This window comes from Folsomia candida, unplaced genomic scaffold, assembly GCF_002217175.1.
Source record: "Folsomia candida strain VU population unplaced genomic scaffold, ASM221717v1 Fcan01_Sc029, whole genome shotgun sequence".
NCBI lineage: Eukaryota > Metazoa > Arthropoda > Collembola > Entomobryomorpha > Isotomidae > Folsomia > Folsomia candida.
The window spans coordinates 890,239-912,446 of NW_019091221.1; the positions used below are offsets into that span (position 1 = coordinate 890,239).

General features: G+C 36.5%; 1 protein-coding gene and 1 long non-coding RNA gene across 5 annotated transcripts; both read left to right on the forward strand.

The window, feature by feature from the left end:
- The first annotated feature begins 1,868 nt into the window (after positions 1–1,868).
- Positions 1,869–12,500, forward strand: LOC118439028. Its single transcript, XR_004837199.1, has 3 exons — positions 1,869–2,052; positions 2,362–2,504; positions 12,113–12,500. It is a non-coding gene; the product is annotated as an uncharacterized LOC118439028 (long non-coding RNA).
- Positions 12,501–13,427: 927 nt separating this feature from the next.
- LOC118438988 (zinc finger protein 28-like) lies at positions 13,428–17,856 on the forward strand. Of its 4 annotated transcripts, none has more exons than XR_004837178.1 (3): positions 13,428–13,618; positions 13,880–14,060; positions 16,968–17,856. XR_004837178.1 is itself a non-coding variant. In XM_035859976.1 (2 exons), exons 1-2 carry the CDS (start codon positions 13,941–13,943, stop codon positions 17,349–17,351), a joined length of 504 nt encoding a protein of 167 aa, XP_035715869.1. In that variant the 5' UTR covers positions 13,849–13,940; the 3' UTR covers positions 17,352–17,856. The 4 variants fall into 4 exon arrangements, 1 of the variants encoding a protein (XP_035715869.1); XR_004837177.1 differs by having other exon boundaries at positions 13,919–14,060; XR_004837179.1 differs by having other exon boundaries at positions 13,428–13,605; positions 13,919–14,060.
- The last annotated feature ends 4,352 nt before the right edge of the window (positions 17,857–22,208 follow it).

Consider the following 22,208-nt stretch of genomic DNA (forward strand, 5'->3'; position numbering starts at 1 on the left):
CTCATTTACATATTTTTACGTTTTCACGAAAGCCATTGAGTTTATTCAACATGGAAAGCACGTTTCGGACGAAAATTGGCATGCATTCATATATAGAATTTGCGAGCAAAATGGGTATTAGAACATGATGATACGATATCTATGTACGTTATCGTACTTTATTGCACTCCATAAAATATAATTAGGTTACTTAATTTGAGTAATTGATAATGGAGAAAGTTCTTCTTAGCACGATAAACGACGGAATTGAATAGATTTTGTTCGAACATACCAGAAAACCCGGACCTAGATACATACCAGGACAGAAGAAAAATGGACAAAAACCGGAAAAGCTGTAAAATATGATGCCAATTTTAAACGAAATTGTCCTGATATCCTTACTTACACTTCATCCAATCCAAACTTAAGGCTGAAAGTAAGAACCTTATTTTGGAGAAATTTATTAATGAGTAGCAAAATAATGAAGACCGGAATCTGGAGGGCCACAAAAAAATTTAGATGGTTTACTCTACTGATTAGAAGCGTAAAACAGATTTCATCCCCCAATTTAATTCTACCCCCCAGATTTCCTCGCCTTGATCAAAGTCAGCGACATGGTTTGATTAAAACAAAATTTCTGAATATTTAGTGGGGTTCCTTGTAGGGCATGCAATACCGGGGTTGTTTTCCAAAACCGGTATTCGGTATTTTCGATATTGGGACCTTCGGTAATACCGGTATTATCGACACCATATGTTAAATATGTATTAAGCTATGGAAAATGATCGTACGAAGCAATATATAGTAAAAACTCTGCAAGGCATTAAATGATGATGTGTAATAAGAGAGGGAGAGAAGTAACGAGTGCTATTTCTGTGGGAAGAGGTTTTTCGAGTTTAATGAATTGGTCCGCCATTCTACTGTCATGCACACTTTGGAGAGATAAGATCAAATAAATCGGGTAATATCAAAATCAAGGTCTCTGAAGGTTGCTTTGGAGATGAATTCTATGCTATATACTACAAATTGTGTCAGTTTATTCGATTTGAAAAAATGAAAAAATCCAGACTTGGAGAATTCACAAAATTCATCCTCTCTTTCTAATTTGTAACTCTTGACAAAGTAAAAATAAGTGCTACAGAAATGAGAAAATTTGTTCTTTTTTAAATACTGAATTTTTGAAATTAAAAATATTATAAAATTCACATGTTGAAAATTTTTCAGATTTTTACAAACTCCGAGAAAATTGCAAATCCTTGTACATATAATTTTTTGTGCATATACATACCCGTGATTATTCTTGCTCAGCATGCAATTACGTATATAAATACATAAACATGGGTATTAATAATTAGGTTACGTAACGTCTCTCTTTCGTTTGAGGATGAAAAAATTTTCAAGAATTTTAATAATCACGATTGCACATTATTGAAGACGCTTTGTTAGAAATACGGGAAGCGAGCCATGATTTTGACTAAGCTACTCTTGCAAAAGTTACCAACCCATTAAAATTTTAAAAAAACACCTCCATATACATATCCTATTACAGACAAATATTTCGTATTTATAAGTTACAAATGGTGATGCATAAGATAGATAGGTATGTATTTACGCCAGATATTTACATACATATTTATGCCTTTCTTTTAATCACCATCCGCATTTTATAAATAACTTCAACCGCATTACGGCATGGACAAGTAAGTAGATAAATATGTTTAGGAGTAAAATATTTTTACCTCGAACCCAAATTCGTGGAACGGAGTCGGATTTAACCTTCCTAAATTAAAGAATTTAACGAATTTAACAGTGTTTTTTTCTACTCGATCATAAGAGGGTCGTCTTGTTCAATTTTCTGACACATTTTCACCCTTACGCTGAGAGGTAGATCGATCAGTTTACCTGTTTTTACTATTGGTAACAATACGTTCTCGGTTAAGGAATGTTGATGTATTATTTAAGAAATTATTTAGTGGATCAGAATCTTTACCCATACGTCATTAACTTCAATTAGCGTTTTTATCCGAAGCAAAGATAGTCTAAAAACCTGTTCAACCTTACTTAGAGTGAATAGTTCGTCTCAAATTACTTTACTACACACTAAGAAACCCGTTAAATAAGTTATTACCAGGCGGAGTATATATGTGACTCTACCGCATGGTAATTTATTTATTATTGCGTGGTAGACATTTTGTTACCAAACCGGTAATAACCCCGGTCGCGAAATTTTAAAATATTACCTGTCGCTGACTAATTTTCTGCTACTCAATAATAAATTAATTACAATGCGGTAGAGTCACATAGATATACCGCCTGGTAATAACTTAGTTACCGGGTTTCTTAGAGTGTAGATACATAATAGAATTATATGAATTTACCCAGAGTTTCTACCAGGAAAAAGAATGAAGCCAACGACAACTGAGAAGAACTGGAAGTGCGACAACTGTTCAAAAATATTTGTATGCAAGCAGTATCTCGACCGTCATGTCATCACTCATGAGACCAACTCGCAAGTTAAATGTGAGGTACGTACGTAAATATCTGTATGTAAAATAGTTTACACCAAACTCATGAATAATATACATATTGGGTTACGATTATCATCAGAAAGTACGGGATCGTGATCAACTTGTCACCGACTGGTTATACATTTTTACCGAGTTATTGTATATACATTTTCGGTATAAATGTTACAACTAACAATGGAACCTTTTTTCAAGCTACACGAGATACGCTTAGTGACCAATGTTAAAAAATCAAGCTAAAAATTAGTAATGACGTGGTACTTATCTTTCCGTTGAATGGACACTTGGAGGTCAAATATTTGAGGTCAAAGTTCACAGTAGCAGCCTGTTTTTTCTCAAGCGGGCGAGCGGAGGAGTGAAAATTTTCTCCTTCGAGGTCACTCCGCTCCCTTCACTATCAGCAATTTTAGGGTTTCGACTATGCTTAGTCCAAGAATTATTTGCTTACAAATACTTCCTGCTGGAAAATCCAGTCATCAGCGAGGTAGCAACAACCTCGGACCCTTACCCAAGGTGATGTTAATTTAATTATCGCGGGATAATTAAACTAACATTCTTACCAATTAAAAACAGTCATTGAAAGCCATATGAAAGTTATATTATGCGATCTGCGATCATGACTAAATTACCAAATGATTTTAAATTCGAAGAATCGGGTAAATTTGAATAATTCATTTAAAGTATTTAATAATATGATTTAATAAATAAATTTATTAAAAAATATTATTAGGTCAGCCACCAATACCACCATTCGAAGTCCATCTTCGCCACCACGTCCTTCTTCTTTCTTGAGACTAGGAGGTATCACTTCTTAATACTAGCACCGCATAAAATAAAGGTCTAAACTAAGAAATTAACCTACTATTTACATATATACACTATTTACAAGTTTATACATTTATCGTTGAAATTGTTGAAAGAGTCTTCCTATTTCTTCCTGCTCCTCCATAGAGATGTTGATGGTCGTTCCACGTCTTGATGCTCTTGATGGGAAAATCTTCTTAATAATCTGTCCAATCTTGATGTAACAAGAAGCGTTTTCAGAAATATACGAAGTTCCAGATTTGGATTTGGAGGTGTTGGGTTTCCAAAATGTCACCTTCACCTCCTGTTCCGCGAGGTCCACTTCGTCGATGATTGCGACATACCATTGTTTCTCGTAGACACAAACAACCCAATCGCTGACAGAGCATTCATCGATGATGACCAGGGGAGGTTGGCCTTCGGATTCCATTATTTTCGTAGCCATCACCGTGGTGTCCCGAGAAACTTCGTAAAGGTGAATTTTTCCCGATGCAATTTCAATACGATGAGCTTGTTGAGTCCCCGCAATTGTTTTTATTGTCTCGTACCGGGAAGTTAAATCCTTTTCATCAATAATCTCCTGAATTTCGGAATCCGAGATGAAGATGTATTCTATTCCTTTGATATTTGAACTGCACCAGTTATAGAATTCTAAGGCTGTTGTAATCTTGGTGCCTTGTAGGGATGCAGTTCTTGCTCGACGTTTCGCAATTCCTCCTTGAGCATCTTGAGGTCCCTTCATATGAGCAGTTGCTCCATAGTTCCATTCAGCTATAATTCCGAAGTCCTTTAGATGATGGTATAAGTTACAGAAGTTTTTTCGGTTCTTATATTGGGCTGCAGATCCATCCGAAACGTAGTAGATCTTGGTAATCTTGATTTGGGCAGCAGCAAACTCAGCAACAAGTTTTGGTACGAGTTTGGTCTGGAATGCGTAGAAAGAGTTTGTGTCATGAGTGGTACAATCACTAATGACAGTTATGCTCTTCATCTTGACTTCTTGATTCACGTTCCAATATATCGTGAAGGGGTGGAGAGTGATTTGTTTATGGGAAAAATACTCAGACTGGACAGCATTTTGGATGACAGGTGAATAATTTTCAGAAAAATCGCCCCATATGACAATCTCACCTGGTTTGAGATTCTGGCGAAGATCCACCAGAAATTCATGCTGAGCTTTGCTGATGTAGTGATGTTTCATCATCTTCTCCAATTCTAAAGTTGCAAAGTCCAAGAATTCTTCGGTATCCTTTTCTTGAGTCACGTATTGGGTCCCATCGGTTGTTAGCCATCTTCGGTACGATATTGACTCGTTGTTCTTGAGTACGTCATTTTCTCTTAAAGTTGTTTTGAATCTTGTTGTGGATCCTTTACACTGAGCACATCTCCTGTAGTAGCAATCCTTGCCTCCGTTTTCACAAACTAATTGTGAAATTAAAGGCTTGATTGAAGAAATCTTGATAGCGTGGAACAAAAGTTTGACGTTCTCATGATGAATACATACGCAAACGTTGTGGTATCCCTTGCTGGTTAGCGAGATGCATTCTGGCGGCCTTAGAATCATAAAGGATGATTTCCCAATTTTCGAATCCGGGTGGTGGGTCTTGAAAATTTCGTAGAGCTCCCGCAGATTGCTTAAAAGATACCGCTTCTGCTTATGTTCTCGTTTCCCTGTTTCCTTGTTCTTTATGGATAAGAAGTCCTGTTGTCCTGGGCAGGCTCTAGAAACATCATCTTGATAATAGAAGTCCTTAATCCTGGATTTTGTCTCATCAGTAATTTTGAATCCACATTTTGGTTTTACGGGAGGAAGAATGGTGTTGGTTTCTGTTCGACGTTTTCGACTTCCCTGGACCAACCGCTGTCCAACGTCGAAGAAGTCTTTGGTTTTCTTGATACTCCAAGATGGCGGAACCAGGGTTAAAAGCTGTTTTTTTTCGGCTTGAGAACATCCTTGCAATCTCAACTTTAAGTTGTTCATGATCCACTTGAGATCTTCAGAATCTTGTAGAAGTTGTTGTTTATCTTCTTCTTCAATTGGCAATCCGACTTCTTTAAATCCTGTGGTGATTGTCTTGGCAACTTGCTCAAGTTCTCTTGTGACGAGGTTACCCTGTTGGATGAGGTTTCTTCTATTAAATGTTATTGCAGGGGATGAAGGAGAGATTGTCTGTTTTATATTGGTCAACGTATCGACCAATTTCTTCTTGGTGACAGGTTCTTCAAATGGGTCTTCCGACTCTTGTTCTTGAATTTCTTCAGCATAACCATGGCAAAATTTTACGTCCTTGCATATAGCTTGATTTGGTAATAAACCTATCTCCTTATACTGGGTAAAGTATTGCTCCGCGGTAATGTACTTCACATACTTACCACTATACTTATCATTATGTTTTGGATGACAACATAGCATAGCGCTTCTTCGCCGACCAAAATACTCGATACATTTGGTGCAGATGCTGTTATCATTAAAATTAACTTTAAGATTGTACCCTGGAAATGTCTGCTTCATTGAGTGCAAAATCCTGTATTGCTCCATCTTGCTAACTAATCCAGCCACAGATTTATCTTTAGAACAAGTCCAGCCATGGTGGGCAATCAAGAGTCCAATATTGCAGAGTCGTACTATAAAATATAATTTAGCACTCTTATAATTTATTAATACTTTGAAATATTTTAATAATTATCCTATATTCCTCTGATATTTTTTACCAAGTTTAATAAAATTTTCATTAATAAAAATAATTAACCACGCTCTGATATTTTTTAACAAGTTTAATAAAATTTTCATTAATAAAAATAATTAACCACGCTCTGATATTTTTTAACAAGTTTAATAAAATTTTCATTAATAAAAATAATTAACCACGCTCTGATATTTTTTACCAAGTTCAATAAAATTTTCATTAATAAAAATAATTAACCACGCTCTGATATTTTTTACCAAGTTTAATAAAATTTTCATTAATAAAAATAATTAACCACGCTCTGATATTTTTTACCAAGTTCAATAAAATTTTCATTAATAAAAATAATTAACCACGCTCTGATATTTTTTACCAACTTTAATAAAATTTTCATTAATAAAAATAATTAACCACGCTCTGATATTTTTACAATTTAATAAATTTTCATTAATAAAATAATTAACCACGCTCTGAATTTTTTTGCCAATTTTAATCAAATTTTAGTGGATATAAATAATTAACCACGCTCTGATATTTTTTTGCCAATTTTAATAAAATTTTAGTGGATATAAATAATTATCCACGCTCTGATATTTTTTGCCAAATTTAATAAATTTTTCATTAATGTTAATAATTAAACACGCTCTGATATTGTTTACCAAATTTAATAGAATTTTCATTAATATAAATACTTATATTTTACCAAATTTTATATGATTTTACCAATTTTAATTTTTTTCAAACATTGTTACTATATTTTTTAATTTTTCAAACATAATTTAAAAAATTACCTTCCACGTTCCGTCTGGTTTCTGCATCTTCTGCAAAAACAACCAAAAAGGTTAAAATATGGTTTAAAAAACCAAATTTAGCCAGCATGTTCCTCTCTTCTGGTACCACCGTATGTAGAGGAACATACTGGCGGAGAAGACGACCCCCTACCCAACAGGGCAGGGGGAGTGGTACCAGGAACCCCACCCTCCCCAAATACAACAAAAAAGGATACATACCATGAATTCCTTGGGCGGGTGGGGTAGTATCCGGTGGTGGTGGTGATGATGATGATGATGATGATGACGACGACATGGTCGAAAGAAGGGGTGGCGGTGGTGGCGGGGGCGAAAGTGGGGGTGGTGGTACTGGTGGCTGATCCGTGTGGGAGGAGTAAGACTCCATGATGCACAGTTTTTTTTATTAATTTATAAAAAACTCACACTTTTTTATTGCTTTAAAAAAAACTGGAGAATTTGGAAAACAAACCAACTCGTGTGAAGATGAAAATCATCTGAACACGAGGTGGTTGAAAACCCGGGGTAACAAATTAAAAGATGCCACCAGCATCTTTATTTAATATATGTTGCATATGAATGCATTACATATTACATTAAATGAGATGCTCGTTGGTAAGAAAATGTTCTCTGACAAACATAAAATGTTTGTCAGAGAGAGACAAAGACTGGTGAGTTTCATACGCCCCTTCTGCGAGCGGGTAGTGACACCTGCGAGAATCAGCCTGAATCTCTGTCTCTCTCTGAAAAATGGAATCAGGGAAAGTTGTACACATCCAGTGGAATGCATCCACAGTGAATGGAGAGTCGCCATTATTTCGCACAATGTGATAATTGCCTCTAAGTTTTATTTCCCTTTCCATGGAAACTAATTTACTTTTAGCCCAAAATAGAACGGTCATTGATTTACCCTTAACGAAATTTCCCTTTTGGATGCTTCCCATCGTGATCTCCTCGCTTGCTATAAACTTTGCTCGGAGAGTTGCCAAGAATTTTGAAAATTTCGAATCTTTGTCCCATCTAGAGATTAATTCTGGAATAATGAAATCCAACAGGACAGATCTTTTCGAGCGGGAATTATAATCATAAAAATAATCCATCGCTACAATGGGTACATCCCAATTGATAAGGTCGTAAACCCCTCCTGGTCGCGGATTCGGTTTTAGAACCGCCAAATTTGAATACATCGAGTCCTGGTAGAAATTTGACATGAGGAAGAAATTCCCAAATAACCAGAAAAATACGAGCACAAGTACGACTGACCCGGTCCGATACGGTTTTCCAGCACTGTTGCCCACCTGACCGAGAAGAATGCAAGTCACAAATATAAGATTATCCAGAAGAATGGCGCCCTTTGTATAGATATTTGTCTCGTTTGTGTTAGGTGATAAATACACCTACCAAGGCAACAATTAACCAAAGGCAAATCCAACTTTTGGAGTCCAGTGGAGCCACAAATGTCTCAATACCATTTAGTCGTGAAGGAGGATAGCTTACACTCATGTAGTTGATTGACTCAGAGTTAACTTTATAAAAGTATTCGGTCGGAAGTTTGACCAACTCTTTATTTCCAATTACCCCAAAATTTGAATCGCCAAAATAACCCTGGGTTGGCTCCAATATTGTTAAATTATATTTATTCCCAATTTCCACTACCGCACAGACGTCAAGATCCGTCACATCGGCAAATTCATGATGGAGCAAGCCACACTGCACGTTTTCTGAACCCCACATGAACACTGAATATTTATGCATATCCAAATTCCAGGCGTCCCAAGCTTTTCGAATTCCTGTCATGGTGATCATTGTCCAATGTGAAAAAATTACCGATTTACATGTCAAGCAGGGAATGAATAGGTTTGTAGTATCAAAAAGAATCACTTTAGCCAGGCCAGAAGGTAAGCATGATTTCGAAGGCATGCTGCGTCTTTGTGGCGAGACGTTTTTTCTGAAAAAATATATTCTGGTCGAAATATGTCGGTCACACTTTTTAACAACATCTCACACTTATAACCCATGGTGGCATTCAGCGACACGAAAACGGCCTCACTCCTTGCACTTTTTTCCTTGTAGCTATAGTGAAATGTTTGCAGAAGTTCATTGTCGTATCTGAATTTGGATTTTGTTCGACAGAGAATGACATAGCGTTGAGGGGTGTACGGATTGCTACGTACAATGGGTTTATGATGGTGAGGTAAATCACTACTTCCATTGCACTCTGGGGTAAGTATGAAGGTTAGGTCAGCGTCGAAAAATATGTCTTTCCAAATTTCACAGGAGCACGATGTTAGTATGGTTGCGAAGAATAAGATGAAAATCCAAATATGATGCTGCATTATGTTCGGAAAACCTAAGAGGACTACTCAAAGAAGGATTAAACTCTTAGTTTCAGATAATTCAAAATAAAAATTTAAAGAGAAATATTTTTCAACATACTATGTAGTAAATTATTTTTCTGTCAAGTTGGTTCTGACAAATGGAGTATTGCTTATTATCATAAGGAATTTCTAATTTTGCAGTTCTGTTCTCCATACATTTGTGAATAATTTATTTGTGATGCCTGTCTGCAATTCCATTTATACAAGTTGGTATAAAATAATTCATATTGCATGACCAGGACACGACAATAGTTAGCTTATATAAAAGATGTATTTAAAATAGCGTGAGTAGCATTATTTTAACGAGTTATTATGCAAATTCTTATCTTGCACGCAAACGATAAGGGGCGTATCAAACACGTATATGTAGATACCACTAGCGGAAATAGAGGTACTTATGATACGAATTGGCCCTCGCTCGGTAACGGCCCCCACGTCGTTACAAATTTGAATATATTCTAATTTGTATTGCTGATCCTAATTTATTTTAGATTTATTCAGTCACTTTACGTGTTAAAGATGGTTCAACAGGCCCAGATTTTGGTGAATGCAAACCCAGAGGTCAAACAAGGGATATATCTATATTATAATGTCAAAAAGTCGGTCCCATGAAATTTTTTGTGACACTCCTGCGTTCTGATTGGCTGCTGACATTTCTGCTCCGCCAATCAGGGAACAGATACGAAGTATAATTATTATCATGATTATGATTATTAGCTCACCCTGCGTAGCATGAGAGCTATTGAATTCCTCTTGTCCGTCTGTCTCTCTGTCCGTCTGTCTCTCTATCCGTCTGTCTGAAAACTAGTCAGAAAACTGGATTCACTGGTGACGCAGTTTGATTTATGACAAACTTAAGATTAAATCACTGCGAAAAAATTAATTTTCTTATTATTTTCACAAAATCTCAAAATCAGCAAAAAATAGAAAAAACAGCAAAAAAGTCAGTAGAAATACAAAATTCAAGAATCACACTCACACTCTCTTAGTTAAATAACAAAGACAGATTCCATCCCCCAATTTAATTCTACAACATACAGTGTCGGACAGATGTCTACGTCCACATAGTCGCGTCAATTTCATTTTCAAATTGTCACTGAACTACTGAACCAATTTTCATCATTGATATATCAAATTCTCACAAATTTAACGTAATTTCATAAAACATATGAGTTATTTCTGAAAATTCTGGGAAAACTGAGAATCATAGTGCAGAGCGAGAGAGGATGAAATTTGAGCGGACAAAAGTCTACGTCCACTTCACCTTAATTGTTAACAACAAAAATCTCTCCAATTTATAAAATCAGGTAACTTAATAAATCTATCAATAACATATGCCGCATTAATTTTTAAATAATTTTCTTCCAGAAAAATATGATGGCGTCGACACGCAAGGAAATTCCTATCGCTATTCGAGATCTTGTCATTCAGGACTGGAAGGGTGGACAAAAAGGGGGGCTGTCGCAGAGACAAATAGGGACCAAGTATAAATTAGCAAGGACAACCATCCAGACAATCATTAAGAACTTTAGAGCTAATGGTTCAGTCCAAAACAAGGTCAGAAGTGGTCGAAAACCGATTTTGGCTCACCCAGAAGTACGCCACGTGCTCAACAAAGTCAACGTTACACCCTCACTTAGTGCTCCAAAGCTATCTACCGAGATCAAGGAGATGTTCGGCAAACAGGTTAGTCCTATGACCATCCAAAGAACACTGAATAAGGGAAATTTGAAATCCCACAGAGCAGTCCGGAAGCCTCTTATTGTACCGAGGAATGCAACCAAACGAGTGAAGTTTGCCAGAGACCACATTTCCAAGCCACAAACATTCTGGGACATATTTTATGGACTGACGAGTCAAAGTTCAATGTCTTTGGGTCAGATGGGCGTCGTAGAGTGTGGAGATATCCAAAAGAAGCATTGAATCCAAAAAATCTTAACCCCACAGTTAAGCACGGCGGCGGGTCGGTAATGGTGTGGGGATGCATGGCTTCAAGTGGGGCAGGAAAAATGGAATTTGTTGACGGAATTATGGACCAATACAAGTACCAGGGAATACTTGACCGTAATATCCAGGAATCTGTTCGAAAACTTGGACTTGGACGACGATTTGCCTTCCAACAAGACAACGATCCGAAACACTCTGCCACGTCCACCATGGAATACTTCAAGAAAAAAAAATTCCGAAGCTAGAATGGCCTCCCCAATCTCCAGACTTGAATCCCATTGAGCATCTGTGGGACCACATTGAAAGAGAAATAAGAAAAAAATCTTTTTCAGGAATTCCGGGCCTAAAATCCAGAATTCGTGAAGTTTGGGAAACCATTTCTGAAGATGTGACCAAGAATTTGGTAAACTCTATGACTCGACGCCTTGAAGCCGTCCTTAAAGCGAACGGAGGCCCAACCAAATATTAAAAATTAATTGTTATAACATTCCTTATAAATTACAGTTTTTTTTGTATGTTTTCTCTGACTGGACGTTGATTTTTGTCCATCCAATTGTTTTCATTTTGAATTAAAATACATCTCTGGCCTAAAATAAATTTTTTAGCGGAAAACTAATAATGTGCTATGAAATTACGTTAAATTTGTGAGAATTTGATATATCAATGATGAAAATTGGTTCAGTAGTTCAGTGACAATTTGAAAATGAAATTGACGCGACTATGTGGACGTAGACATCTGTCCGACACTGTAGATTATTTCCTCGCCTTGATCAAAGTCAACGACATGGACCACATAATTTCAAAACTTTAACCAAATCCGAGGGTTACACTTCACACCATCGCATTCTCAGTCATTTTCTTTCAAACTCATTTCATTTCACGTCATCCGACTTCATTTCTTACTTCGCCCCATGTATTGAGCATAGGGTGAAAAATGAAATAAGTTGAAAACAGCACATTTGTACATGTTTAATTCTGGTATTTGATTTTCTCTCCGTTTTCAGAGAACTCACATGAAGAAGGCTGAACGACCCGTGTTTCCTTGCCACTTGTGTCCCCTGACTTTCTACTCAGAACGAGGGATTTTCTTCCAAGTGAAGAATTTCCACGAGCAGAAAAAATATTTCTGTACGATTTGTGGCAAAAACCTAAGGAGTGCTCACGGGTTGAGGTATCACATCAGAGTCAACCATGCCACAAATGAGGCGCCGACTTACTTCTGCCAGTATTGCGAATATCAAAACAGAATCAAGGAAAACTTGACAAGCCAGGTGGCACGGTGCACGTGGGTGTGAAGAGGAGGGAATGCTATTTTTGTGAGAAGAAGTTTTACAATTTTGCCCTATCAGCCAGTCACTGTAGTCGGATTCACACTCTTGAAAAATAGATAATTGCGCATTTCATGGATTTCATTCGATTAGAAAAAAATTGTTATTTATTATTCTTATGAATTAATTAATTTTGTATTTTAAAATAAGTTTTTTATTCAAAAATATTTTTCTTTATTCGGAAATTAAAGTTTTCTCAAAATTATATTTCATAAATACAGAAGAAAATTTAAGTCGAAAAACATACATATTTTATGTGCATGTTTTCAGTTTTTTAACCACGTATTACATACATACATGTTCTGCGGAATTTACGTACATACCTATCAACTATAAGGTAAAAGATAAATACATATTTTCATACTACCGAAATCGGAAAATTTATTCTTTTTAAAATTTAAATACTGAATTTCTGCATTTTTGAAAAAAAAAATATGAAATTCACATTATGAACATCTTGCAGATTTCAACCTATAACTATAACTATAACTGACAAATATTCGTATAAGTTACTAGCGTATAAGCCTGTCTTCCGCCGGGCTTATTTAATTTTCGTGAAAATTAAGTGGTATTGATCATAATTCCACCGAATTATTTTTGTGTAGTATCTATATTATTAGCTGCAAATGTCGGTTGGAAGCGAAAGTGAAACTTTCCCCACTTTCACTTCCGTCACGGAAAATTACTTTCACTTCCGTTGCAGACAAACATTTCCAGCTTATAATGTAGATAAATGATAATGTATAAGATAGATATGTATGTATGTACGCCTTTCTTAATCACCCTTAGCATTTTATAAATAACTTCAACCGGATTAAGGACAGGACATGTACATAAGTATGTAAATATGTACGTTTAGACCTAAAATTTTTACGTCGAACCCAGATTCGTGGATTTAACCTTTCTAAATTAAGAATACCGTGCTTTTTACTCTTTCGTTAGAGGGTCGTCTTGTTCAATTTTCAGACACATTGTCAACCCTACGCTGAGAGGTGGATCGGTTTATCTGGTTTAAATTATTTTCAACAAAACTTTCTCGGTTAATATTTATTATTTAATTAAGCAAGGACACCTCTGGATTAGAATCTTTTCCATGAGTACATAATTAGTTTCAATTGGCGTTTTTATCCCACGGCAAATATCGACTAAAAACCTTTTCAACCTTGGAAGTGCGTACTTATTGTGAGTTCGTCTAAAAATTACTGCACTCAGAGCAAAATCGCTAAACGCGGTGTCTATATATGACCTCACCGGTTTGGTAGCGATTTGCTACAGAGTTGTAGTAAATATGTTACTATGTTCTAGTATTTCCCTACCGCGCTGTTACGGTGAGACAAAATGTGGGAGCAAATTTACTACAATTTCGTAGCAAATCGCTGCCAAACCGGTGAGGTCATATATAGACACCGCCCGGTAGCAAATTTGCTTACTTTTTGCTCTGAGTGTGTACTCCGTAGAAACATACAATAATTTTACCCCGAGGTTCTACTTACAAGCGAAAAGAATGAATCCCACGACTGAAAAGAGCTGGAAGTGCGTCAAGTGTTCAAAAATATTTGAACAGAAGCAGTACCTCGACCGTCGTGCCATCACTCATGAGACCAACTCGCAAGTTAAATGTGAGGTAAGTACGTGAATAAAATAGTTTACATCAAACTCATCAATAAATACAGGGTGGTTTAAATATCAGGTTACAATGGAAAATTGTTCAATGACAAATCCGCAAATCTTCATTAGTTACAGATTTATTTAGGATTGAGATTTTTATTAATTTTTATCAAAACTTATGGAACACTGATGACAAAATTCTTGAAATATTGAATTTCAGAGGCAAAATTTCGATAACTGAGGCAGATTTGCGAATTTTTCCAATTGAAAAGTTTTCATTGTAACCTGACATTTAAACTACCCTGTAAATACACTCCCACACATTGGGTTACGATTATTACCAAGAAGTACACGATGCTGATAATGTTGTGACCGACTGACAATAAATTTTTACCGGTTATACATTTTCGCCGATTCGGTATAAATGTTACAACTATTACACCTGGCCAGTGATAAATTTGTCAGTAAATATATCTCGACGCCGACAAATTTTCGGCAAGGCCAATTTTTGCTAAGTTTTCCGCTGTCGAAATTTTGAAGGAATAGGAAGTCCAATTTTTCGGCGGCGACCGCGCGTCGGCGACGTCCACCTCTGTGCCGGTAGGGTCATGTGCGTTTACTTTTTGGTGATGATTATAACCAAATTTCTGTGTGTGTCATATATACTACATGAAACTTAAATATTTATGAAGGGGTGAAACCCCTTTATAAGATGGATATGTCCGTCCGTCCGTCCGTCTGTCCGTCCGTCCGTGCGATAACTCAAGAACGGTTCAACATATTGACTTGAAATTTGGAACATAAATATCTCGTATACAAACAAAGGCTAAAATTCGAAGATGGACCCTATAGGTCACACCCTTCAAGGTCAAAAGGTCACGAAATATCATTTAAAGGTCAAATTTCAGATACATATCAATTTTAGAGGAAATTTAAGGCTGATTTTAATGGTGACCTCCATTTTGACCTCAGAGGTCAAATAAAGGTCACTTAGAGGTCAGTGAAAGGTCATTAAACGTTATATCTGATATGTCAATTTTAACTAAAATTTAACCCCGAATTCAATGGTGACCTTTGTTTTGACCTCAAAGAACATGAATTTTGTTAAATGGCTGTTAACTGTTAAGTGACACCATATGTTAAATTTGATACATATGTCACCTCACAAATGTTATAAAGTTCCCGGTTTCACCCCTTGGTTACATGCGGTTGTAACGGATTATTTTATATGTACACAGATTTGTAGTAAAAAATTAAAGAATCGCCTCGTCCTCTACACGCACATGCAGAATTTTCACAGCAATAAAGCAAAACAAAGATGCAAAGTTTGCAATGCAGAATTTGCCATGATTCGGGAGCTGCGAGGCCACATGGAAAGAAGGCACAAATCCAGAGAAGAACGACCACGACTCCCCTGCACTTTTTCCGGCTGCCCGAAAACCTTCCTAGATAAGGTCAACCTAGCAAATCACTTTAAGCAGCAACACGCCCAAAATGCAGTCCGATATCCTTGCACCCTTTGTGGGAAGGAATTCACGCAAAAACAAAACCTTGACAGACACATTGCTACTCATACGACGGAGAAACGCTTCAAGTGTGCCACGTGTGGGAAGAGTTTCACACAAAAATGCAGTTTGCACTGTCATGAGTTAAATACCTCTTCAAAGAAATGTTTTTGATTCAAAACTCATTCATCCTGATTTCTTACTAAAGATTTTCATTTACACTGAGTCACTTTCTTTCAAACTCATCTCATTTCACGTAATCTGACTTAATTTCTTACTCCGCCCCATGTATTAAACATAGGGTGAAAAATTAAAAAAGTGAGAAACCCTTTCATTTAAAGGCATTCATCTGAAATGATGGAAACTTTCACTCATTTGAATTCAAATCGGAGGAAATTTATTTTCATTTTCTATAATAATCAGTGACATGAATGAAAGTGAACAGGTATGAGTATTCAGTCCTGTTCACGAGCTGGCATCCGGCCGAGCGGCACACCTACCTACACTCTAAATAGTTTGGTGACAAATCGTCACCCGACCGAGATACAATACATACTGCTCTATTATTGGGTAGTGATTAAAATACCGAGACGTTTTATCACCATTGGGAAATAAGCTAAAACTCGTGTACCAAACAGGTGTGACGTCGCCATTTAAAAAATGCAATACTTTTATTCTAAAAAAATCATTTTATGGTCATATAAAATTTTCAATTTAAAGTTTTTTTTAATTAGGACGTCACATGTGTTTCGTACACGAGTTTTTTTTACTTATCTCCATTTGGTGGTAACATGTCTCCGTAATCGTTACCCAGAAAATAGAACAGTATAGCACCTCCGAGGGGGACGATTTGTCTCAAAATTAATTACAGTGTAAATACATACATACGCTGTCGACTCAAAAGAAAAATTTGTCGGGTTGTCGTAATTTTGGATGTTGAGAGAAACTACCCTTTGAAAAAAATTCAGTTGGTTTCAGACCTCAGGGCGGTCAAAATTTCGGGGACAGAGAAGGAACATGGTCAAGCCGAGTTGCCAACTCGGCTGGACAGTTTTTCACCCTTTGGTCTTATTCACATGAAAAACGGCAAACCATTTATGAATATCTGAAATTTTTCACATAATAGCTACACTCTAAGAAACCCGGTAACTAAGTTACTACGAGGGGAGTATCTATGTGAATCTACCGCATGGTAATTAATTTATTATTAAATGGTACAAGATTAGTTACCAACGGGTAATATTTTCAAATTTCGCGACCGGGGTTATTACCGGTTTGGTAAGAAAATGTCTACCACGCAATAATAAATAAATTACCATGCGGTAGAGTCACATAGATACTCCGCCTGATAATAAATTAGTTACCGGGTTTCTTAGAGTCCACATAATTATGGTATTTGATTTTCTCTCCGTTTTCAGAGAACTCACATGAAGAAGGCTGAACGACCTGCGTTTCCATGCCGTTTATGTCCACTCATTTTCTACTCGCAACAAGGGATTTCGTTCCACGTGAAGAATCACCACGACCAGAAAAAATATTTCTGTACGATTTGTGACAAAATCCTAAGGAGTTCTCACGGGTTGAAGTATCACATCAGAGCCAGCCATCCGACAAATGAGGCGCCCACGTACTCCTTCGAGTATTGCGAATATCAAAGCAGAATCAAGGAAAACTTGACGAGTCACGTGACCCGGATGCACGTCGGGGTGAAGGGAAAGGAATGCTATTTTTGCGGGAAGAAGTTTTACAATTTTTTCCCACTGGCGAGTCACTGTAGTCGGATTCATACTCTTGAAAAATAATTGCGCACTTCATTGGTTTCATTCGATTAGAAAAAAATTGTTATACGTGTCTATTATTCTCTTAATTAATTAATTTTTTACTTTAAAAAATAATTTCGGATGCATTGATGGGTTGAAAACACAGTGTTTTATTTTTGTGTTTGGAAATTCTTCGGTTTTTGTGATTTCACCAATCATTATTAGCGTACAATGATTGCCTAAAAATGGCCGGCTAATAGTGATTGGCTATTTATAATCTTGAAAAATTATCACAAATCTATGACAATGCTTATTGTAGGAGAACTTGCATCGTAGATGTTTAATTGTAAGGTCATTGTGACAATGATACAAAAAGCTTGCTCAAAATTATAAAGGGATTTAAAAAATGCATGAGATCATAAAAAATTGCATACATAATTTTAATAACTTAGGACATGATTTGTATAATTTGTATGATTTATATACTGCTATCACGCATTATTTTATTTAACATAATAAAGTTATAGGAATAAACGAATACGAATTGTAAAACACACTGTGCATCAATTTTTTAGAAATAAGTATGTACGTTTAGTAGTAGACAAACTCGATGAAGTTCACAAAAGATTTTGCAAATTCTAATCGCTAATCCATTAATATACATAAACAACCATGAGTCCTATTGTGACTTGGTCATCTTTTGGATCTTGATTAGTTCTCTTCTCTCGCATTTCGACAAACTTTCCAAATTCTACAGATCTTTCCTACTTTCTTCACCAATATTTCCCCAAGATTCTTCCTATATTCCGTCACAAAAACAGCTACTCCAACCACCATAAAAATTGCACATAAGACAACGCCAGGCAAAATTAGGTCCATCGAAACGGGCTGAGATTCATAAAATATGATGGGCTCTATGACATTGCCAAATGCGTACTGCACTGCCATAAAATAATTACCTACCCTCTTAAGTCTCAGTTTTCCTCTTAATACGTCGTGCTGTTTATACACCTTGTGCCACAACTGAGGAGGGGAGCTTCCGAGGTTGATAATAACAGATTTGCTTGAAATTTTTACCGATGAGACTTTGGGATAAATGAACCTTAACGCTTGTAGCTTTTGATTCCATGGCCATAGAGAGCTGAGAAATTAATTTCGAAGGTTTCAAATTTTCGGGTAGGGAAATGTATCAGATTACTGGGCACCTTTCCGTAAGATACCTCCAGAATAGATCAATATTTTTGAAAACTGTTTTTGGCAACCCATTTCTACTTTTCGGGGGTGAACAAGTTCGGTCATGGAGTCAGTCGGACCACCCCCCCTTAGCGCTAGGGGGTGTGGTCAAATACCTTTTTTGGAATTATTTCTTCTCTTTTCGCATGGATGGCACCCCATGGCACCCTACATCATAAAAAAATTATCTAACCTAGCTACCACACCCCTTCAACTCAGGGGGTGTGGTTATATCGAAACCGGTTATGGTTGAGGAACCAAAATTAAGCACATTTCTTGCTGAGGGGCTTATTGGCCGATCTTGTAATGCTTAATAACTTTGCGATAAGAACAATAAACACTTTAAACTGTTGAATGAAGATCAGATTTATTCACCATTGCGACCGGTTTCGAATAACTTCATCAGACTATATGGTGAAAGATATACATATTTTATAATATAAATAAATTTAGCGGACAGATTATAATTATTACCTATGGTTTAAAGTAAATATACTCGAATTGTTAAGAAATCTATTCTTATAAAAAGCGATTGATTCCTCTGCCACACTAAAGAGATTAAATAAGTAAATAAATATAAACACATGTGCATATACATATATGCTGCTACTAAGCGCAAATTACCTGTTTCACAATTTATGATTAATAGTCCAAATTTTTATGAAACAAAACTACAAATATATTTATAAAATGGCACTGACGTGTGGAAAAGTAGTAATAGTAGTGGTGGTGGTGAGCAAACTAAAAATCGTTCGTAGCGTTTATCATTTGCATATCTTAATTTTAGAACAGTACTGGTCTACGTATTACTTACAAATATCCTTAAGTGTATTGATTTTCTTATAGCTATGTACAAATCATATTCCATGAGTTCACAATGCGCTTATATTTATCATTATTAGACTTATTGGCTTCATTTCGTATAAAATCTATTGCTATTTTAGATAAATTTGATACAGAATTATAGTATGGCATTACAATATACTTCATATTTATATCCTGAGTTTTTTTCGCACCCACTGGGGGTGTGGTTTGGAAATTTTTATTAGTGGGTCGAATCCTCTCGTCGCACTAAGAAAAATGATATATCATATGACCTAGTTTCGTTAAAATTGAAAAATCTCACACGACCACACCCACTGAGGGTGTGGTTTCTAAATTTAAGGTATTCCATCGAGACCCCCTGGTCAAGCTGAAAAGAATGACATATTGCACGACATGGTTCGGTTGAGTTTGAAAGTAACTGAGAACCACATCCACTGGGGGTGTTGTTCGGAAATTCTAAGTATTCAGTGGTAACGTCCTCATTGAGCTGAGAAAAATGATATGTCGCATCCTATGTTTTCGTTAAAATCGAAAAGGCGCCCAGGGCCACACCTACTGGGGGTGGGGCATGTGACCACTAGAACATTTTTTAGGGTGGCCTGGGGGTCGACGTATTTTTTCGACATGCAATTCGATTTTTGTGATTTAGAATTCCGCTGTATTAATTAATTGTAATTTACTTATTTTTTGAAATTGTGACCTTTATTTCTAGGGGGTGTGGTCGAATTTCAAAAATCTGGGAACATATATTTCGACAATGGGTCTGACCTTTCCAAAACAGTCGCAATTTTGAAAATCGACCAACAATTGAAAGAGTAATAAGAATTTCAATTTTCAATGTTATTAAGCATTACAAGATCGGCCAATAAGCCCCTCAGCAAGAAATGTGCTTAATTTTGGTTCCTCAACCATAACCGGTTTCGATATAACCACACCCCCTGAGTTGAAGGGGTGTGGTAGCTAGGTTAGATAATTTTTTTATGATGTAGGGTGCCATGGGGTGCCATCCATGCGAAAAGAGAAGAAATAATTCCAAAAAAGGTATTTGACCACACCCCCTAGCGCTAAGGGGGGGTGGTCCGACTGACTCCATGACCGAACTTGTTCACCCCCGAAAAGTAGAAATGGGTTGCCAAAAACAGTTTTCAAAAATATTGATCTATTCTGGAGGTATCTTACGGAAAGGTGCCCAGTAATCTGATACATTTCCCTACCCGAAAATTTGAAACTTTCGAAATTAATTTCTCAGCTCTCTATGGCCATGGCATCAAAAGCTACAAGCGTTAAGGTTCATTTATCCCAAAGTCTCATTGGTAAAAATTTCAAGCAAATCTGTTATTATCAACCTCGGAAGCTCCCCTCCTGAGTCAAACCAGCCTCACGAATTCGCCCCCATTCCTTTTCGAGGTACGGTGTTAGCAAATTTCTCATTCCGCTTGTATAAGTTACCACAGTGAATGGAGAATCGCCATTATTTCGCACAATGTGATAATTGCCTCTAAGTTTTATTTGTCGTTCCATGGAAACTAATTTACTTGTAGCCCAAAATGGAACAATCATTGATTTACCCTTTACGAAATTTCCCTGATGGATGCTTCCCACCGTGCTCTCATCGCTCGCTATAAACTTTGCTCGGAGAGTTTCCAAGAATCTTGAAAATTTCGAATTTTTATCCCACCTAGAGATTAATTCTGGAATAATGAAATCCAGCAGGACAGATTTTTTCGAGCGGGTGTTAAAATCGTAAACATAATCCATCGCTACAATGGGTACGTCCCAATTGATATGGTCGTAAATCCCTCTTGGTTGCGCATTCGGTCTTACAACGGCAAAATTTGAATACATCGAGTCCTGGTAGAAATTTGACATGAGGAAGAAATTCCCAAATAACCAGAAGGATACGAGCACAAGTATGACTGACCCTGTCCGATACGTTTTTCCAGTACTGTTGCCAACCTGACCGAGAAGGATGCATATCACAACTATAAGATTATCCAGAAGAATGGCGCCCTTCGTGTAGATATTTGTCTGGTTTGTGTTTCGCAAGGTGATAAATACACCTACCATTGCAACAATTAACCAAAGGCAAATCCAGCTTTTGGAGTCCAATGGAGCCACAAATGTCTCAATACCATTTAGTCGTGAAGGAGGATAGGTTACACTCATGTAGTTGATTGACTCAGAGTTAACTTTATAAAGGTATTCAGTCTAAAGTTTGACAAACTGTTTATTTCCAATTAGCCCAAAATTTGAATCGCCAAAATAAACCTGGGTTGGCTCCAATATTGTTAAATTATATTTATTCCCAACTTCGACTACCACGCAGACATCAAGATCCGAGGAAAAAATTAGTAATTAGAGGTTCAAATTCTGGATTACTCTACATTTCAGGTAAATACTTTTAATTCATTGTTCAGGATGCTTATTCTGTAATTTTATTGTTTTTTGTCCTATAAATATTTACACTAAAACCAGTTTTTTCTAGATCCTGATGTGCAAATTTCGTTCAAAGATACGGCTCAGATTGAGATGAGGATATTTTTCCAATTTTACTGGAATAACATTCCAACGTTGCGTGTTCCACGGAACTCTTCGTGGAAGATGCTTTTGTGGTAAGATAAAACTCCATTTAAAGTAGTAGTAAATAAGTTTAATTTGTCATTGAGTGTGATTTTAAAATTTATACAGTTAACGCTTCATTTCTTTTAGCCCCAATTAGACTAAATTCATTCCCAGCGTCAAATTCAACGCGATGGTTGAAATGTCAAATTATGAACAGGTGGGCCCTCATTTCATTCTTATTTTATTTTTATTTCTGTTAATCAGCGATTTATTTAGTTT

Bases quoted from the DNA above. Each gene is read 5' to 3' on its own strand.
- LOC118438988 (XM_035859976.1), top strand. From the start codon at position 13,941: ATGAATCCCACGACTGAAAAGAGCTGGAAGTGCGTCAAGTGTTCAAAA. The intron at 14,061-16,967 runs GTAAGTACGTGA...CTCCGTTTTCAG, and splicing joins ACTCGCAAGTTAAATGTGAG to AGAACTCACATGAAGAAGGC.